This window comes from Pan troglodytes, chromosome 10 (assembly GCF_028858775.2).
Source record: "Pan troglodytes isolate AG18354 chromosome 10, NHGRI_mPanTro3-v2.0_pri, whole genome shotgun sequence".
Lineage (NCBI taxonomy): Eukaryota > Metazoa > Chordata > Mammalia > Primates > Hominidae > Pan > Pan troglodytes.
In genome coordinates, this window is record NC_072408.2 from 126,996,138 (window position 1) to 127,013,643 (window position 17,506).

At 49.2% G+C, this 17,506-nt stretch overlaps 2 protein-coding genes and 1 long non-coding RNA gene across 36 annotated transcripts in view; 1 reads left to right on the forward strand and 2 right to left on the reverse strand.

Moving 5' to 3' along the window:
* Positions 1 to 1,223: 1,223 nt before the first annotated feature.
* Positions 1,224 to 5,903, reverse strand: RPLP0 (ribosomal protein lateral stalk subunit P0). Of its 4 annotated transcripts, none has more exons than XM_063785093.1 (8): positions 5,598 to 5,903; positions 5,245 to 5,346; positions 3,824 to 3,999; positions 3,632 to 3,719; positions 3,368 to 3,514; positions 3,068 to 3,253; positions 1,843 to 1,983; positions 1,224 to 1,456 (listed from the first exon to the last, which is right to left on the reverse strand). In XM_063785093.1, the coding sequence occupies exons 2-8, from the start codon at positions 5,296 to 5,298 to the stop codon at positions 1,295 to 1,297; spliced, it is 954 nt and encodes a 317-aa protein (XP_063641163.1). In that variant the 5' UTR covers positions 5,299 to 5,346; positions 5,598 to 5,903; the 3' UTR covers positions 1,224 to 1,294. The 4 variants fall into 4 exon arrangements, with proteins under 4 accessions (XP_063641163.1, XP_063641167.1, XP_063641165.1 ...); XM_063785097.1 differs by having other exon boundaries at positions 5,234 to 5,346; positions 5,598 to 5,629; XM_063785095.1 differs by having other exon boundaries at positions 5,245 to 5,406; positions 5,598 to 5,627.
* Positions 5,807 to 17,224, forward strand: LOC104001712 (uncharacterized). Its single transcript, XR_010147801.1, has 4 exons — positions 5,807 to 5,934; positions 11,045 to 11,121; positions 14,297 to 14,392; positions 14,544 to 17,224. It is a non-coding gene; the product is annotated as an uncharacterized LOC104001712 (long non-coding RNA).
* The window catches only part of PXN (paxillin), a 55,206-nt gene continuing 52,599 nt past the window's right edge, over positions 14,900 to 17,506 (reverse strand). For all 31 annotated transcript variants that reach the window (XM_509424.8, XM_063785080.1, XM_001159942.7 and 28 more), the window contains one exon: positions 14,900 to 17,035. In XM_509424.8, coding sequence (XP_509424.3) covers positions 16,769 to 17,035 — 267 coding nt within the window. In that variant the 3' untranslated portion in view covers positions 14,900 to 16,768. The remainder of the gene's footprint in view (positions 17,036 to 17,506) is intronic.

Below are 17,506 nucleotides of genomic sequence, written 5' to 3' on the forward strand. Positions count from 1 at the left end.
TCTCTTTAAATACTGGGGCCAGGCATGGTGGCTCACGCCTGTAATCCCAGCACTTTGGGAGGCTGAGGTGGGTAGATCAACCTGATGTTAGGATTTCCAGACCAGCCAGGTCAACATGACAAAACCTTGTCTCTACTAAAAATACCAAAAAAAAAAAAAAAAAAAAAGGCCGGGCGCGGTGGCTCACCCTTGTATAATTCCAGCACTTCGGGAGGACAGGGCGGGCAGATCACAAGGTCAGGAGTTCCAGACCAGCCTGGCCAACATAGTGAAACCCCGTCTCTACTAAAAGTACAAAAATTAGCCGAGTGGTGGCACATGCCTGTAGTCCCAGCTACTGGGGAGGCTGAGGTGGGAGAACCGCTTAAACCCGAGAGGCAGAGGTTGCAGTGAGCTGAGACCATACCATTGCACTCCAGTCTGGGTGACAGGGCGAGACTGTCTCAACAACAAAAAAATTAGCCCGGTGTGGTGGCAGCCTCCGGTAATTGCAGCTACTTTGGAGGCTGAGGCAGGAGAATCACTTGAACCCAGGAGGCGGAGGTTGCAGTGAGCCAAGTCCAAGCCACTGCACCCCAGTCTCAAATATATTTGAGACTATCTCGAAAATATAAATTGGTTACCACCTACTGAGTTGGAGCACCACCCAGTTTGAAAAACTTTACTCTAGGGGACTGGCCCCAGCATCCACCAGGTGCCTATCTCAGCTGACACTAAACCTACTCCAAGTATGCAGCAGCCATAGAAACAGTAATTCTAGTGTAATAGTTACAACTGTGTCTAGAAAACTGTATAGGATGTTTGATTGGTAGCTTCATTTAGATACCCGAACATCAACACCTAAATACAAAGCTCTGGTTTTACCATGGCTTTCGTTTCTAGCATATGGCACTATAAACCTCAAAATTAAGGGCCAGGAACATGGTGGCTCAAGCCTGTACTCCTAGCACTTTGGGAGGCTGAGGCAGGATTCCTTGAGGCCAGGAATTTGAGACCAGCTTGTGCAACATCTCTACAAAAAAAAAATTTAAAAATTAGTAGCTGAGTGTCATGGTGTGTGCCTGTAGTCCCAGCTACTTGGGAGGCTGAGATACGAGGATCCCTTGATCCCAGGAGTTCAAGGGTGCAGTGAGTTATGATTACACCACCACACTCCAGCCTGGGCAACAGCCAGACCCTGTGTCAAAAAGGAAAAAAAATTACAAAATTAAGAGTCCAGAGACTTTTTAAAGAAGTAAGCCTTTATTTCCTTGTTTTGCAAATAAAGCTGGCTAAGTTGGATGCTTTTTGGTGATTAGTCAAAAAGACCAAATCCCATATCCTCGTCCGACTCCTCCGACTCTTCCTTGGCTTCAACCTTAGCTGGGGCTGCAGCAGCAGCAGGAGCAGCTGTGGTGGCAGCAGCCACAGGGGCAGCAGCCACAAAGGCAGATGGATCAGCCAAGAAGGCCTTGACCTGAAAGGAGGGGGAAGTGGTCAAAATGGTCATCCACACTCCTCTATTACCCACCACCCTCCTGCCTTGGTAGAGTTTAAGGACCAACAATATCAAAGTCCGTGTGAAGCCTTTCCTGTCAGAAGCAGCCCAAGCAGGACAGCTTGGGTATGGCCTAGTGAGGCAGGGTTCCTAAGGCCCAGCTCTTGCCCATTAACCCCCTCTTTGGGTCTCTTGTCATTTCTCAAGTGAGAAACGCCTTCCCTGCCTCCCAACCTCTCAAATATCCTCTCACAAAATTATCTGCTATATAAAATACAACTATAAAAGCAGTAAGGTAGAAGGCCACATCACCCTGCTAATTTGTCACAGTCAGGCCCACTGTGGTCCTGGTGGGATCCTTTTACCTTTTCAGCAAGTGGGAAGGTGTAATCCGTCTCCACAGACAAGGCCAGGACTCGTTTGTACCCGTTGATGATAGAATGGGGTACTGATGCAACAGTTGGGTAGCCAATCTGCAGACAGACACTGGCAACATTGCGGACACCCTGGGGGAGGGAAGATTTCATTTTACGTGAGAGTCCCTACTGGAAAGGAAGTCCAAGTAAGGGTGAATAAAGAGAACCCTTAGCAGACAATAATTGCCAGGTTGGCAGCTCAGTCTCAAGAGAGGCCATTTCATCTCATACCAAATGCTCCTGGCAGAGCAATTCAGCCCCATCAAATAAATTTTGCCCTTATTCCAAATCCAGGTCTTCTGTATCCATTGTTGATGGCATTTACTTCCAAAGCCCCTACCACAACAGTGAAAAGCATAAACGACTAACGTAGCCATTGAGTTCCATGAACGAAAAACGTTCAACGATTTCCAGATGTGAACTTCATTCACTTGTCAAACTTTCAAAAAATGAAGCTACCTAAGGGTAGCTAATAATATCTATATACATTAATTTCAATTTTTCGTTTGTCCAAGAAATGACATTTTCTATCACTATTATTCATTATTTAAAGGGCATTTTTTTTGTGAGACAGAGTCTCACTCTGTCACTCAGGCCGGAGTGCAGTGGCAGGCACCATGTCAGCTCACCGCAACCTCCACCTCTTAAAAGGCTTTTGATGGCAAAATTTGAGTCTCAATGCAGGCCCTAGAATAACAGCCCCAGCACTGTACATCCATTAATTCATTAAATCCTTTGGCCAGGCGCGGTGGCTCATGCCTGTAATCCCAGCACTTTGGGAGGCCGAGGTGGGCGGATCACGAGGTCAGATCGACACCATCCTGGCTAACGCGGTGAAACCTAAAAATACAAAAAAATTAGCCGGGCGTAGTGGTGGGTGCCTGTAGTCCTAGCTACTCGGGAGGCTGAGGCAGGAGAATAGTGTGAACCCGGAGGCGGAGCTTGCAGTGAGCCGGGAGATTGTGCCACTGCACTCCAGCCTGGGCGACACAGCAAGACTCTGTCTCCAAAAAAAAAAAAAAAAATCCTTCAACAATCTTATGTTGTTACTGACATTTTACAGATGAGGTAGGTAGACAGATGAAAACACAGTCCTTGGTTACAGGGACTCAGTCTGAACCTTGTCATGCTCTCAACCATCAGTGTAAGAGGGGGCAAGGCTGACAGCATATACCTCCAGGAAGCGAGAATGCAGAGTTTCCTCTGTGATATCAAGCACTTCAGGGTTGTAGATGCTGCCATTGTCGAACACCTGCTGGATGACCAGCCCAAAGGAGAAGGGGGAGATGTTGAGCATGTTCAGCAGCGTGGCTTCGCTGGCTCCCACTTTGTCTCCAGTCTTGATCAGCTGCACATCACTCTGAACAAGATAATAGTGGGGCAGTAAACACCTGTTGGACAACGAGCAGATCCATGGCCACTAAAAGCAGCTCCCCATTTGCCTGGTTAGCACAGGCAAACCAGGTCCACTCACCAGGATTTCAATGGTGCCCCTGGAGATTTTAGTGGTGATACCTAAAGCCTGGAAAAAGGAGGTCTTCTCGGGCCCGAGACCAGTGTTCTGGGCTGGCACAGTGACTTCACATGGGGCAATGGCACCAGCACGGGCAGCAGCTGGCACCTGACAAAGATAACAAACAGTGAGAAAAGCCTCTCCACTCACACAACCTGAGAATGGTCCATTTTGCTTTAAGGAGCAACAACAAAGTCTCTTTAGCCAACCCAATTGTCCCCTTACCTTATTGGCCAGCAACATGTCCCTGATCTCAGTGAGGTCCTCCTTGGTGAACACAAAGCCCACATTCCCCCGGATATGAGGCAGCAGTCTGCAAAGAGAAGTTTATGGGAGACAATCACCTTTCAGCACCATTCTCCAGGAAGAGGGAGACGGGCACTGGGGAGAAAGGACAAAACTGCCAGGGGAACTGACTTCTCCAGAGCTGGGTTGTTTTCCAGGTGCCCTCGGATGGCCTTGCGCATCATGGTGTTCTTGCCCATCAGCACCACAGCCTTCCCGCGAAGGGACATGCGGATCTGCTGCATCTGCTTGGAGCCCACATTGTCTGCTCCCACGATGAAACATTTCGGATAATCATCCAATAGTTGCTACAAAAAACAAGCCAGAGGAGCCAAGTTTAACAGGAAGAAAGGGGGAAAAAATGCCAGAAGAAACTGAACCCCACAATTTGTTTCCATCCCACTCCCTTTCTTCTAAGCTTTTGAAGTCAGAGGGAGATTGGGAGCTACGTTGTAACACTGCCAAACTGGATGATTGGCTAGCTGGGTATGAATGCTGAAAATCAGGTTTCTACATTCAATCAAGGAGTTTTTTCTTTTTTTACTTAGTTTTTAATTTTTCCCAATTACCAGGCATGCTTCTGATTCACTAAAATGGTTAACAGGATAAAAAAGGAATGTTCCAAGTAAGTTGGTCAAGAGGAGGGCTAGATTCACAGCATTAAAAGCACCACGTTAAGCAAATATAGCAACATTATTATTTGTAAAAACAATCTAGGCGTGTTTATCCGGATTGTTACACAATTCCTTTGGGTTTTGTGTCTGAAAACCTTCTAAGTGTGGGAAAATGTAATACAAGCTATGCTCTACAATGCTGCCTAATTGCTTAAGCGCAGTACAGTCAGCATTTCTGGGCAAGGGAGACCCACCTCAAAGGCCATCCAAAAGTCATTGGACACTTAAGTTTCTTGGCTGACAGGTCCTAAATATGCAACAGCTTGCTTCCTTACAATGAGTCATTCCTGACCTCAGACCTTCTCAAAAATGGAGTAAAACTGTAATGTGCGGCCAGGCGCGGTGGCTCACACCTGTAATCCTAGCACTTAGGGAGGCCGAGGAAGGTGGATCATGAAGTCAAGAGATCGAGACCATCCTGGCCAACATGGTGAATCCCTGTCTCTACTGCAAATACAAAAATTAGCTGGGTGTGGTGTCGCGCCCCTGTAATCCCAGCTACTCGGGAGGCTGAAGCAGGAGAATCGATTGAACCTGGGAAGCGGAGGTTGCAGTGAGCCAAGATCAAGCCACTGCACTTCAGCCTGGACAACAGAGCGAGACTCCGTTTAAAAAAAAAAGATGTATAAAGCGCGCTCTTTTGGAAGCCAGACAGACCTGGATATGAATGCTGTCATCTTAGGACCCACTTAACTTGCCTGAGCCCGTTTATCTGCAACAGAAGGGACCTATCTCAGGAAATTGTTAACTGAACAGTATTTTCCCAAAAATGGCCTAATTCAGTAGCCGGTGTGAGTAGACCCTCAGCACATAGCAGCTGACTGTCCCTATTTGCGCTGGGGCAACATGAAGGGCAGAGGCGACCCACCCTGCACTTACGATGATCTTAAGGAAGTAGTTGGACTTCCAGGTCGCCCTGTCTTCCCTGGGCATCACGGCGGTGCGTCAGGGATTGCCACGCAGGGTTTAAAGACGATGTCACTGAGGAGAGACAGGGAGCTCAGACCTGGTCACGCCGACACCCATCCCGCGGTCCCGGGCCTAAGAGGAGCAGGACACGCGCAATCGCCCGCCGGCCCTGCCTAGGGCAGCGGCCGTCATCTCGGGGCATGCAAGCCGCCACCGAGGCCCCAGGCGGAACAGAATAGGACTCCATGTTCCCAAAGGCCCCCAAAGACCCCTCCATGCTTCCCGCCGGCGACCCCTGGCGCCCATCTAACTAGCACACGAACCTTCCACGAGGACGCCTGGCGAGAGAAGGGCCTCGCGCCCGCGCGTGCCTTTTATATGCGAACAAAGTAGCCAATCAGAAACCGCGGATAGCGCTCCTGTCTATTGGCTGCGCCATCGCCCATCCGACAAAGCTGAACGAATACAGGCAACCATTGGATAATATCGCTGCCACTCCAGCCAACGGAAAGCCGCCTTTAAGTAGGGTCGCGAAGGAAGGCGCTGCCTCGCGTTGGAGGAGCTTGCTCTGAGCTGCTGCCACCTGCTGGGCTGGAGCTGGAGCTCAGAATTCGGAGTCCCGGTTCCCTGTGCCACCTGGCGAGCTCAGCAAACTAAAAGGTATGACGTGGAGCTGAGACATAATTGCACATGCTTAGAAACAGAATGGTTTCTCTTTTTTTTTTTTTTTTTTGAGACGGAGTGTCGCTCTGTCGCCCAGGCTGGAGCGCAGTGGCGCCATCTCGGCTGACTGCAAGCTCCGCCTCCCGGGTTCACGCCATTCTCCTGCCTCAGCCTCCGGAGTAGCTGGGACTACAGGCGCCCGCCACCGTGCTCGGCTAATTTTTTTTTTTTTTTTTTTTTTGTATTTTTAGTAGAGACGGGGTTTCATCATGTTCTCCAGGATGGTCTCGATCTCCTGACCTTGTGATCTGCCCGCCTCGGCCTCCCAAAGTGCTGGGATTACAGGCGTGACCCGCCGCGCCCGGCCTCAGAATGGTCTCTCGTCTTCTCTAGTTTTTCCGCCTACCAAAACAGAGGGATCCTTTAAAACCTGGCCGGGCGCGGTGGCTCACGCCTATACTCCCAGCACTTCGGGAGGACGAGGCGGGTGGATCACCTGAGGTCAGGAGTCCGAGACTAGCCTGGCCAACATGGCAAAACCCCGTCTCTACTAAAAATACAAAAATTAGCCAGGTGGGGTGGCGCATGCCCGTAATCCCAGCTACTCAGGAGGCCGAGGCAGAAGAATCGCTTGAACCCGGGAGCTGTGAGCTCTGCAGTGAGCTAAGATCACACCATTGCACTCTAGCCTGGGTGACAGAGAGGGACTCCATCTCAAAAAAAAAAAAAAAAAAAAACCTAAGTCAGCTCATCTCCTTATCTGCTTAAAACTTTCCGTTTTCTACAGAGTAAAAATCTAAAACCTAAAGTACCTACAAGGCCCTTACCTATCTGTCCCTCACGCCCACTCTGATCATCTCAGATGTTTTCCTCCTCACTTACTTGCTTTCTACCCAGATGATGCTCTGCTGCTTTTCCAGAGCAGGCTTTACTTGGGGGCTCTTGCATTAGCCATTCCCTCTTCCTAGAAAACTAGCCAACAAACATCCACAGAATAATTCACCTCCATCAAATCTTTTTTTTTTTTTTTTTTTTTTTTTGAGAAGCAGTCTCACTCCGTTGCCCAGGCTAGAGTGTAGTGGAGCAATCTCAGTTCATTGCAGACTTGACCTCCCAGGCTGAAGTGATCCTCCCACCTCAGCCTCCCAAGTAGCTAGGACTACAGGCGCACACCACCACGCCAAGCTAATTTTTTGTACTTTTTGTATAGATGGGGTCTTGCCATGTTGCCTAGGCTGATGTCAAACTTCTGGGCTCAAGCAATCCTCCCACCCTGGCCTCCTAAATTGCTGGGATTACAAGAATGAGACATCTTGCCCAACCCTGAGATCTCTTTTTTTTTTTTTTCACTAAAACCTATGGAATTATGTATTAAATGATCCCCAAAGAATCAGCTATTTCAAAATTAAAAATTATTACAAAGAGCTTCATACATCATGTTATATCCTATATCACACACCATAAAACTGTCAGAAGTAGGCCGGGTGCAGGGGCTCATGCCTGTAATCCCAGCACTTTGGGAGGCTGAGGTGGGCAGATCACGAGGTCAGGAGATCCAGACCATCCTGGCTAACACGGTGAAACCCCGTCTCTACTAAAAAATACCAAAAATTAGCCAGGAGTGGTGGCGGGCGCCTGTAATTCCAGCTACTTGGGAGGCTGAGGCAGGAGAATTGCTTGAGCCCAGGAGGCAGAGGTTGCAGTGAGCTGAGATTGCGCCACTGTACTCCAGCCTAGGTGACAGAGCAAGATTCCGTCTCAAAAAAAAAAAAAAAAGTTAGAAGTAGCTCGATTTCACGTTACTGTATTTCTTTTTCTTTTCTTTTCTTTTTTTTTTTTTTTTGAGACAGAATTTCACTCTTGTTGCCCAGGGTAGAGTGCAATGGCGTAATCTCGGCTCACCGCAACCTCCACCTCCCGAGTTCAAGTGATTCTCCTGCCACAGCCTCCTGAGTAGCTGGGATTATAGGCATGTGCCACCATGCCCGGCTAATTTTGTATTTTTAGTAGATATGGGGTTTTTCCATTTTGGTCATGCTGGTCTCGAACTCCTGACCTCAGGTGATCCGCCCAGCTCAGCCTCCCAAAGTGCTGGGATTACAGGCGTGAGCCACTGTGCCTGGCCTGGGGCCTCTTTTATTTGTCTTCTTGGCTATCTGTGTTCCATGGGAAGGATGGAAAATAACATGAATGAGATTTAAATGCTGTTTTGACAGGTTATTAAGATTCCAATCACTCCAGGTGCGGTGGCTCACGCCTGTAATCCCAGCACTTTGGGAGGCTGAGGTGGGCGGATCACGAGGTCAGGAGATCGAAACCATCCTGTCTAACACAGTGAAACCCCATCTCTACTAAAAATATAAAAAACTAGCCGGGCGTGGTGGCATGTGCCTGTAATCCCAGCTACTTGGGAGGCTGAGGCAGGAGAATGGCGTGAACCCGGGAGGCGGAGCTTGCAGTGAGCCAAGATTGTGCCCCTGCACTCCAGCCTGGGTGACAGAGCGAGACTCTGTCTCAAAAAAAAAAAAAAAAAAAAAAAAAGATTCCAATCACAACCTGCCTACTCTCCCTGATCGAGCGAAGTCCAGAAAGGTGGCAGAATGCCTCTAAAGCAGCTACACACACACACACACACACACACACACACACACACACCAAAAAATGCCAGAAAAGATGGAAGAGTAAGAAAATCAGGCCAACATGAATAATTTGGTAAAGTGGTGGGCGGGGCGGGGGGTGGTGGCGGTAGCAGGTTTAAAACCAAGACACTTGCATGGCAGGGTATATTGGTGCAGCTGACTGGCATACAATTCCCTGAACAGAATTTAGATACGGGTAGCTCAAGTGCTGTCAATCTCATCTTGTTCTACCATAAATCAGTAGCTCCAACTGAGACCTCTGTGGGAGGCCAGGTTCTTATTCTCTGAAATTAGAGCCTACCCACTGTATGAGATTTCCTACCACAGGGCTAGCTCTGTTGCAAGCAGTAGGGTACTGACTCTGATTTCTCTAAAGTCCTTTGTAAATTTTTTGGTTTTTTTGAGATGGAGTTTCACTCTTGTTGCCCAGGCTGGAGTGTGATGGCGTGATCTTAGCTCACCGCAACCTCCGCCTCCCGGGTTCAAGCAATTCTCCTGCTTCAGCCTCCTGAGTAGCTGGGATTACAGGCATGCGCCACCACACCGGGCTAATTTTTTTTATTTTTAGTAGAGATGGGGTTTCTCCATGTTGGTCAGGCTGATCTCGAACTCCTGACCTCAGGTGATCTGCCCGCCTCAGCCTCCCAAAGCGCTGGGATTACAGGTGTGAGCCACCGTGCCCAGCTGTAAATATTCTTCTAATGACGCAAATTTCACCATGGTGGGCACAAGCTCGAGTCCTTGGCTCACACCCTTGTTTCCAAGGCTTTGTTACGTTAAAACATGGAGGCTTCTATGGTGAGGGACACTGGGGAATCACTGCAGGATACAGAACTAGGGAGTTGCAAGAATTACAGGAGTCAGAGCACTCTGAAACTATGTAGACTGAAATATGTCAAAAATGACTATCTTTGGTATATCACAAGGGTTTGCCAAACTATAGCTCATGGGCCAAATATGGCTACTGTCTGTTTCTGTAGATAAAGTTGTGGCCGGGCGCAGTGGCTCACGCTTGTAATCCCAGCACTTTGGAAGGTCGAGGCGGGTGGATCACGAGGTCAGGAGTTCAAGACCAGCCTGGCCAAGATGGTGAAACCCTGTCTCCACTAAAAATACAAAAATTAGCCGGGCTCGGTGGCAGGCGCCTGTAATCCCAGCTACTCCGGAGGCTGAGGCTGGAGAATTGCTTGAACCCAGGGGATGGAGGTTGCAGTGAGCCAAGATTGTGCCACTGCACTCTAGCCTGGCGACAGAGCAAGACTCCATCTCAAAAAAATAATAATAAAATAAAAATAAATAAATAGGCCAGGCACAGTGGCTCACGCCTGTAATCCCAGCACTTTGGGAGGCCGAGGTGGGTGGATCACGAGGTCAGGAGATCGAGACCATCCTGGCTAACACGGTGAAACCCCGTCTCCACTAAAAATACAAAAAATTAGCCAGGCATGGTGGCAGGCGCCTGTAGTCCCAGCTACTCAGGAGGCTGAGGCAGGAGAATGGCATGAACCCAGGAGGCTGAGCTTGCAGTGCGCTGAGACTGTGCCACTGCACTCCAGCCTGGGTGACAGAGCAAGACCCCATCTCAATAGATAAATAAATAAATAAATAAATAAAGTTTTATTGGGACATAGCCTTGCTCACCTATTCGTTTACACATTGTCTATGGCTGTCACAAATGAGTGGTTACAACAGAGACTGTGTGATCCCCAAAGCTTAAAATATCGACTATTTAGAGTGAGACTCCATCACAAAAAAAAAAAAAAAAGAAAAGAAAAAAGAAAAGAAAGTAATTACAGAAAGTCATATAGCAACAAAACTCTCCAGGAAGGGCTTAAAATATCGACTATTTAGAGTGAGACTCCGTCACAAAAAAAAAAAAAAAAAGAAAAGAAAGTAATTACAGAAAGTCATATAGCAACAAAACTCTCCAGGAAGGTACTTATTAGGATACCTGTTGAAAGAGGCAGTATGTATCGTAGAATGAGCATCAACTTTGAACCTAGATTTGACCCATATTTCTGCTTTTTATTGGGCTGAACAAACCTTGCCTCACAGAGTTATCAGGGTTAAGTGTTACGGTCTAACTCAGCAGTCCCCAACCTTTTTGGCAACAGGGACCAGTTTTGTGGAAGACAGTTTTTCCACAGACACCAGGGGTCAGAGGGGAGTGTGATTTGGGGATGAAACTTCTACCTCAGATCATCAGGCGTTAAATTCTTATAAGGAGCGTGCAACCTAGATCCCTCGTATGCAGTTTCCAATAGGGTTCGCGCTCCTGTGAGAATCTAATGCTGCTGCTGATCTGACAGGACAACAAGCTCACTCACTCGCCTGCTGCTTGCCTCCTGATGTGCGGCCCAGTTCCTAACAGGCCACAGACCAGTACTGGTCCTTGGCCTGAGAGTTAGGGACCCCGATCTAACTGACAATACTTAGTACTCACTAAACTGTCATGTTCTTCCTTCCAGTCTCTTTGTCTTCATCGTTTCCGGCACTGATGTGAGCACATCATAAGCACAAGACCTGGACACCTTTACAATCAGAGGTAGCATCTGTCTGGAACTGTATCTTGACTCTCACTGGTGCTTTTCCTTTGGTTGATGCAAAGCTTTTGAATCCTTTAGGGAGATGTCATTGTGAGTATCTATGATACTATGCTACTACTATCTATGATCACTGAGAGTATCTATGGTACTATGATACTACTATCTATGATCATTGTGAGTGTCTATGATAGTCTCCTGTGCCTTCAAAATCTTTGCCTTCTCCATAGAACTTTCCCAACTAGCTTGTAAGATCCAAAGGTGTGAGACACACTGATCCAGAACATTCAGGGAGTGTAGTGAGGGGAAGGAAATATAAATTGTCTCATCAGCAGTTAATTTTTATTTTATTTTATTTTATTTTTTTTGAGATGGAGCCTCGCTCTGTCGCCCAGGCTGGAGTGCAGTGGTGCAATCTCAGTTCACTGCAACCTCCGCCTCCTGGGTTCAAGCAATTCTTCTGCCTCAGCCTCCAGAGTAGCTGGGATTACAGGCACCCACCACCACACCCAGCTAACTTTTTGTATTTTTAGTAGAGACAGGGTTTCACCATGTTCGCCAGGCTAGTCTTGGACTCCTGAGCTCAAGTGATCTGTCGGCCTCGGCCTCCCAAAGTTCTGGGGTTACAGGCATGAGCCACCGTGGCCGGCCGGCAGTTATGTTTTGATGGCCTTTTGAGAATGGAAGCCTGTGTGGGTTCCATTGTCTGCCTTGCTGTGGATCCTGAAAGGTGTTCTGTTGGCACTGGGCGCTGAGCCAGGGGCAGGCTGTGGTGGTCCAATGTTCAGTTGGCATATTTCCACTTGTACTTCAGGCACCCAACTTCCGCCATAGCCTAGGGCTTCAGTCTTCACCCTGAGATCCCTGGTTCCATCAAGATGCTCAGCTCCATTCGGCAACCCGCGGACACCCGAGATCTCTTTTTAATGGCAATGTATTACTGCACACTTCGTATTGTCCTAAGTACTCTGTGCACATTACTGAAGCTAATCTTTGCAACAATCCTGTGAGGAGATACAGTACTGTCAGTACTCCCATTTTATCGATGAGAATACTCACAGGAAGGTTAAATAATTTGCCCAAGTCTCTCAGCCTGTAAGTGATGGCTTCAGAACTGAAATCTAGGAGGAAGTTCAAAGCCCCTGGGCCTCACTGTGCTATACAGTCCATTCCAAACCCTGAGTCAGCCTCCCTCTGAACGCACTTTTCCAAGTATATACATATGCACAAGGTACATTTCCAAGGACCTCCTGGCTCTGATGATATAAATATCATCTGTAATTGTAGTACATCAATATAACGGAATACCATGAAGCCATTAGAAAATGGTACAGATCTATATTTATTGACATGGGAAAATATCCACAAAGCAAAGCGAAAAGCAAATTACAATGAAATATACCATACCTGGCCGGGCACGGTGGCTCACGCCTGTAATCTCAGCACTTTGGGAGGTTGAGGAGGGTGGATCACTTGAGGTCAGGAGTTTGAGACCAGCCTGGCCAACATGGAGAAACCCCGTCTCTACTAAAAGTATAAAAATTAGCCTGGCATGGTGGCGGGTGCCTGTAATCCCAGCTACTCAGGAGGCTGAGGCAGGAGAATCGCTTGAACCTGGGGGGCGGAGGTTGCAGTGAGCCATGATCGCGCCACTGCACTCCAACCTGGGTGACAGAGTGAGATGCCATCTCAAAAAAAAAAAAAAAAAAAAACCGAGAAAAAAAAAAGGAAATATACCATACCCATTTCTAGAAATAAAATAAATCCAACATGGGCTGGAAGAATAAACCAAGTTATTCTCTTGAACTCCTGGGCTCAAATGATCCTCCCACCTTGGCCTCCCAAAATGCTAGGATTACAGGCATGAGCCACAGAGCCTGGCCCCATCATTCTCTTTGGGTGAGCGTTGAAGGTAATTTTCACTTCTGAGCTCACTATAGCATGGGAAGGGTTTAAACTAGAATTCAACATGCTGCTTTTGGAGAACCGTTCCAAACAACAGGGAAGCTGTGAAGACACAGCTCAAGGTTAAACAAAGCTGCCCAGGAAGCTCTAGGACAAGCTTGTCCAATCCATGGCCTGTGGGCCACATGCGGCCCAGGATAGTTTTGAATTTGGCCTAATGCAAATTTGTAAACTTTCTTTTTTTTTTTTTTTTTTTTGAGACGGAGTCTCGCTCTCTCGCCCAGGCTGGAGTGCAGTGGCGTGATCTTGGCTCACTACAAGCTCCGCCTCCCGGGTTCATGCCATCCTCCTGCCTCAGCCTCCCGAGTAGCTGGGATTACAGGCGCCCGCCACCATGCCTAATTTTTTGTATTTTTAGTAGAAACGGGGTTTCACCGTGTTAGCCAGGATGGTCTCGATCTCCTGACCTCATGATCTGCCCGTCTCGGCCTCCCAAAGTGCTGGGATTACAGGGCAAATTTGTAAACTTTCTTAAAACATTATGAGATTTGTGATTTTATTATTTTTTTTCTAGCTCATCAGCTATCATTAGTGTATTTTATGTGTGGCCCAAGGCAATTCTTCTTTTTCCAACATGGCCCCCAGGAAGCCAAAAGATTGGACACCCAGCTGGGCGCAGTGGCCCATGCCTGTAATCCCAGCACTTTGGGAGGTCGAGGCAGGCAGATCACTTGGGATCAGCAGTTTGAGACCAGCCTTGCCAACATGGTAAAACCCTGGCTCTACTAAAAATACAAAAATTACCCGGGTGTGGTGGCGGGCACCTGTAATCCCAGCTACTTGGGAGGCTGAGGCATGATAATTGCTTGAACCCAGGAGGTAGAGGCTGCAGTGAACCGAGATCGTGCCACTACACTCTGGCTTGGATGACAGAGTGAGACTCCATCTCAAAAAAAAAAAAAAAAAGCCAGGAGTGGTGGCTTATGCCTGTAATTCCAGCACTTTGGGAGCCAAGGCAGATCACTTGAGATCAGGAGTTTGAGACCAGCCTGGCCAACATGGTGAAACCCTGGCTCTACTAAAAATACAAAAATTAGCCGGGTGTGGTGGCAGCTGCCTGTAATCCTAGCTACTCAGGAGGCTGAGGCAGGAGGATCGCTTGAACCTGGGAGGCGGAGGTTGCAGTGAACCGAGATCATGCCACTGTACTCCAGCCTGGGCAGAGTGAGACTCTATCTCAAAAAAAAAAAAAATTGGACATCCCTGCTCTAGGGCCTAGGACTGGAGCTCTGGATCTGACCGGAGCAAAGAGGAAGCACGCAAATCCGGACATGACAACGAGGAGGCAGTAGAGACCCATCCTCAACTGTAAGTAGCTGCCTTCGGCAGGGAAGGGGCTAACCCACGTTGTGTGGGCTCAGGCACGGCCGCGTCTGGTTCTGTGCAGGAACACAGGCAGAGGCAAGCCCTGGGTCCGCATCATGGCTCTGCCCTCACTCAGATTGCCTTGTACATGTAGGTTCTTGTCTTGGAGCCTCTTTCCCTACTTCTAAATGAGTGGAAAGCCACCCACAGGCCCGTGAGTGAGGATGCCCTTGGTAAACCCAGGTGATCACACCCTGGGCAGGCCCTGCCCCACAGGGCCCCATCCCGCTGCTCCCCAGCCTGTCCTCACCAACTGCCCAGGCAGGAGCAAAGCCCACGGGGAGGACCTATGACCACAGGCAAGGACCACGGACCCCAGCCCCAGGGATTTTGACCTCAAGAAAGGAAACATCCACAATTTACCCTCCATCTGGTGACCCAGCCTGGGGTGGGTTTGGTCTCTGCTGGGACCATGAGGTTCAGACCACCAAGAAATAGCACTAGCACAGGTGAAAATCATGGGCAAACTTTATTGGCATAAATCACAGGAATTGAAATGGGAAAAGCCAGGTTGGAAGTTTACAGAGAAAAAATAAAATCAAAATCAAATTTTCAAATAACCATTGACTCAGAGAATGGACCCCAGAAACCCCAGTCCCTCTTGGGGAAGATCTAGGGTGGGTCACTATAAACAGAGCGGTAAGGCCTGTGGGTGAAAGTGGAGACATCAGACCTTTGGAGGGGCCGGGCTGACCTTCCCCCACAAAGGAGGGACCCTCTTTGGAGACCCCAGCACACACTCGGCTTCTGCCAGGAGGCCAGTGGAGTGGTTTGGACTGTCACCGTTAGACCCCGGTGGGGCCCCTTTCTCCTGATCAGGAGCCCAAGGCCTGGCTCCTCTTTCATCCTTGGTAAAGAGCTCTGGGGGGTTTCCCCAGAGGAGCCTGTCCCTCTGCCCCAAATCCTATCATGCTCCCTTATGACCTTCTTTCCAGACCCCCTGAGTGCCGATCCCACCTGTGAAAGGGGAGGAGCAGATCTGGGGAAGGGATATGCCCAGAGGAAATCAACAAGACCAAAGAGACGTCAGAGTCCTGATGGCCAAAATCAGACACCAGCTTTCCTGAGAAGGCAGAAGAGAGAGCCCCATAGAAGCAGTGGGGGCTCAGAAGGTTCAGTGGGTTCACAGGGGAGCAGAGGCTCCTGAGGGCTTACTCAGACAGGAAGCAGCCCCCCAAAACATACTTCCCCTTCTCCTCCCACAGAAACAGAACAGATGAAGTTCAGAATTCTAGGCCCAAAAGGGTGCAACACCCTTCAACCAGTTTCAGTGAAGAGCTTGCTGGCCTGGGAAGTAAAGAAGGGGTTTCCAAATACAGCAGTTTATAAAACAGTCCTGGTGAGCTATGAAGTGAAAGAGGGGGAGTCACAGAGCTGCTCCCAGTTCACCTGCTTGTGCTAAGAAACAATAAAATACAAATTGCTTCCCCACCCCAACCCTCAGTACAAAGCAAACTTCACACCAGAGCCACCATCAGTGACAGGCCCAGTGGCGGTGGATGAGGAAGAGAATACAAAAGGGAACGTCTTTAAAATCTCTTTAAAATCATTTTCTATAGAGAAGTCAAAGCAACTCAGGCGATATGAATTCAAACCTCAGTGTAGAAATCTATCAAAGTCGGTACAGTGTCCAGGCACGCCGTCCCGGAGACGGAGGAAGTGACTAGAAAACATTATTGCTGGAGAGGCTTTTCTCAGTAGAACAAGAGCAGGTATAAAAGGGGAGGGCGGGTCTAAAAGGCAGGGGCAGTCGCCAGGCCTAGGGCACTGGAAGGGTAGGAGGAGCACAGAGAACCTTCCATGGCCCCTTTGGTTCTCTGCCTTTGGATGGATGGATTTATGCTGGCATTGTCTGGAGGGAGCCGGGTGTCCCCCAATAATCACAGAACAAAGACAATTAGGTCGGGGGAGGAATAAGGATAAAAAGAGACCCCAACAGACCCTGCCTGCCCTTCCCTGCCCACCGGCTGCACTGCTGAAATATGAGGAAGAGATGGCTCCAGTGTGGGGTGCTGGCCAGGCCAGTTCGTGGGGACGTACATGGGCTGGGGTGGAGCCCCCAGCCTCTACCCCTGGGGAGGATGGAGAGTGGGCAGCCTAGGGAGAGCTGCAGGAGGGAGGAGGGGGCCCAGAGGCTCTGGCAGGGGTGAAGACAAGCAGGGGGACCCCTCACGGCCCTCTGTCCATCCCGCACCAGCGGAGGACAAGGGTTCCAGTTTCAGTCGGGTTTACCCCTTCACCCCCGGGTGAAGTCTCTGGGTCACAGTCGCAGTTGGGGATGCGGGCTGGGGAAGTGGGGCAGAGACAGGGGCAGGGCGCCTAGCAGAAGAGCTTGAGGAAGCAGTTCTGACAGTAAGGCTTGTCGTTCTGCTCCTTGAAGGTGCCCTTGTTGAGCTGCTTGAGGCAGAAGGCACAGACGAAGTGCTCGGGGTGGAACTTCTTGGCCATGGCGGTGATGCAGCGGCCGGTGATGGGCTTCTGGCAGCCAGAACACAGCGAGCCGCGCCGCTCGTGGTAGTGCACCTCACAGTAGGGCTGCCCGTCGTGCTCGAAGAAGCTGCCGTTCACGAATGGCGTGAAGCATTCCTGCCAGGCGGAGAGAGGGGCTCAGGGAGCTGCCCCTTGGGCTAGAGCTGCACCCCATGTGATGGGGCCGAGGTGGGCATAGTCGGCACGCTCGGAGTGACTCCTACTTGCTAGGCGTTTCCCATGTGCCGTGTTGTCCTAAATGCTCATTTTTCATTTTTATTTTATTAAATAAATTTTTTTTGTAGAGATGGGGGTCTCACTATATTGCCCATGCTGGTCAAATGTGGCCTCCTGCAATCCTCCCACCTCGGCCTTCCACAGGGCTGGGATTATTTAGTTCTCCCAACAGGGGAGGCAACTGAAGCACACAGGTGAAGTAACTTGCCCAGGGTCATGCAGCTACTGAGTTCACAGCCTGGATTCATACACAGGTCTGACCCCTGAGCACTTAGCCAGGTGGCTGTAACAGTGTTCCCAGAAACACAGGTGTGACACTGGTCTGTAGTCAAACTCTGCCTCCTAGATTCT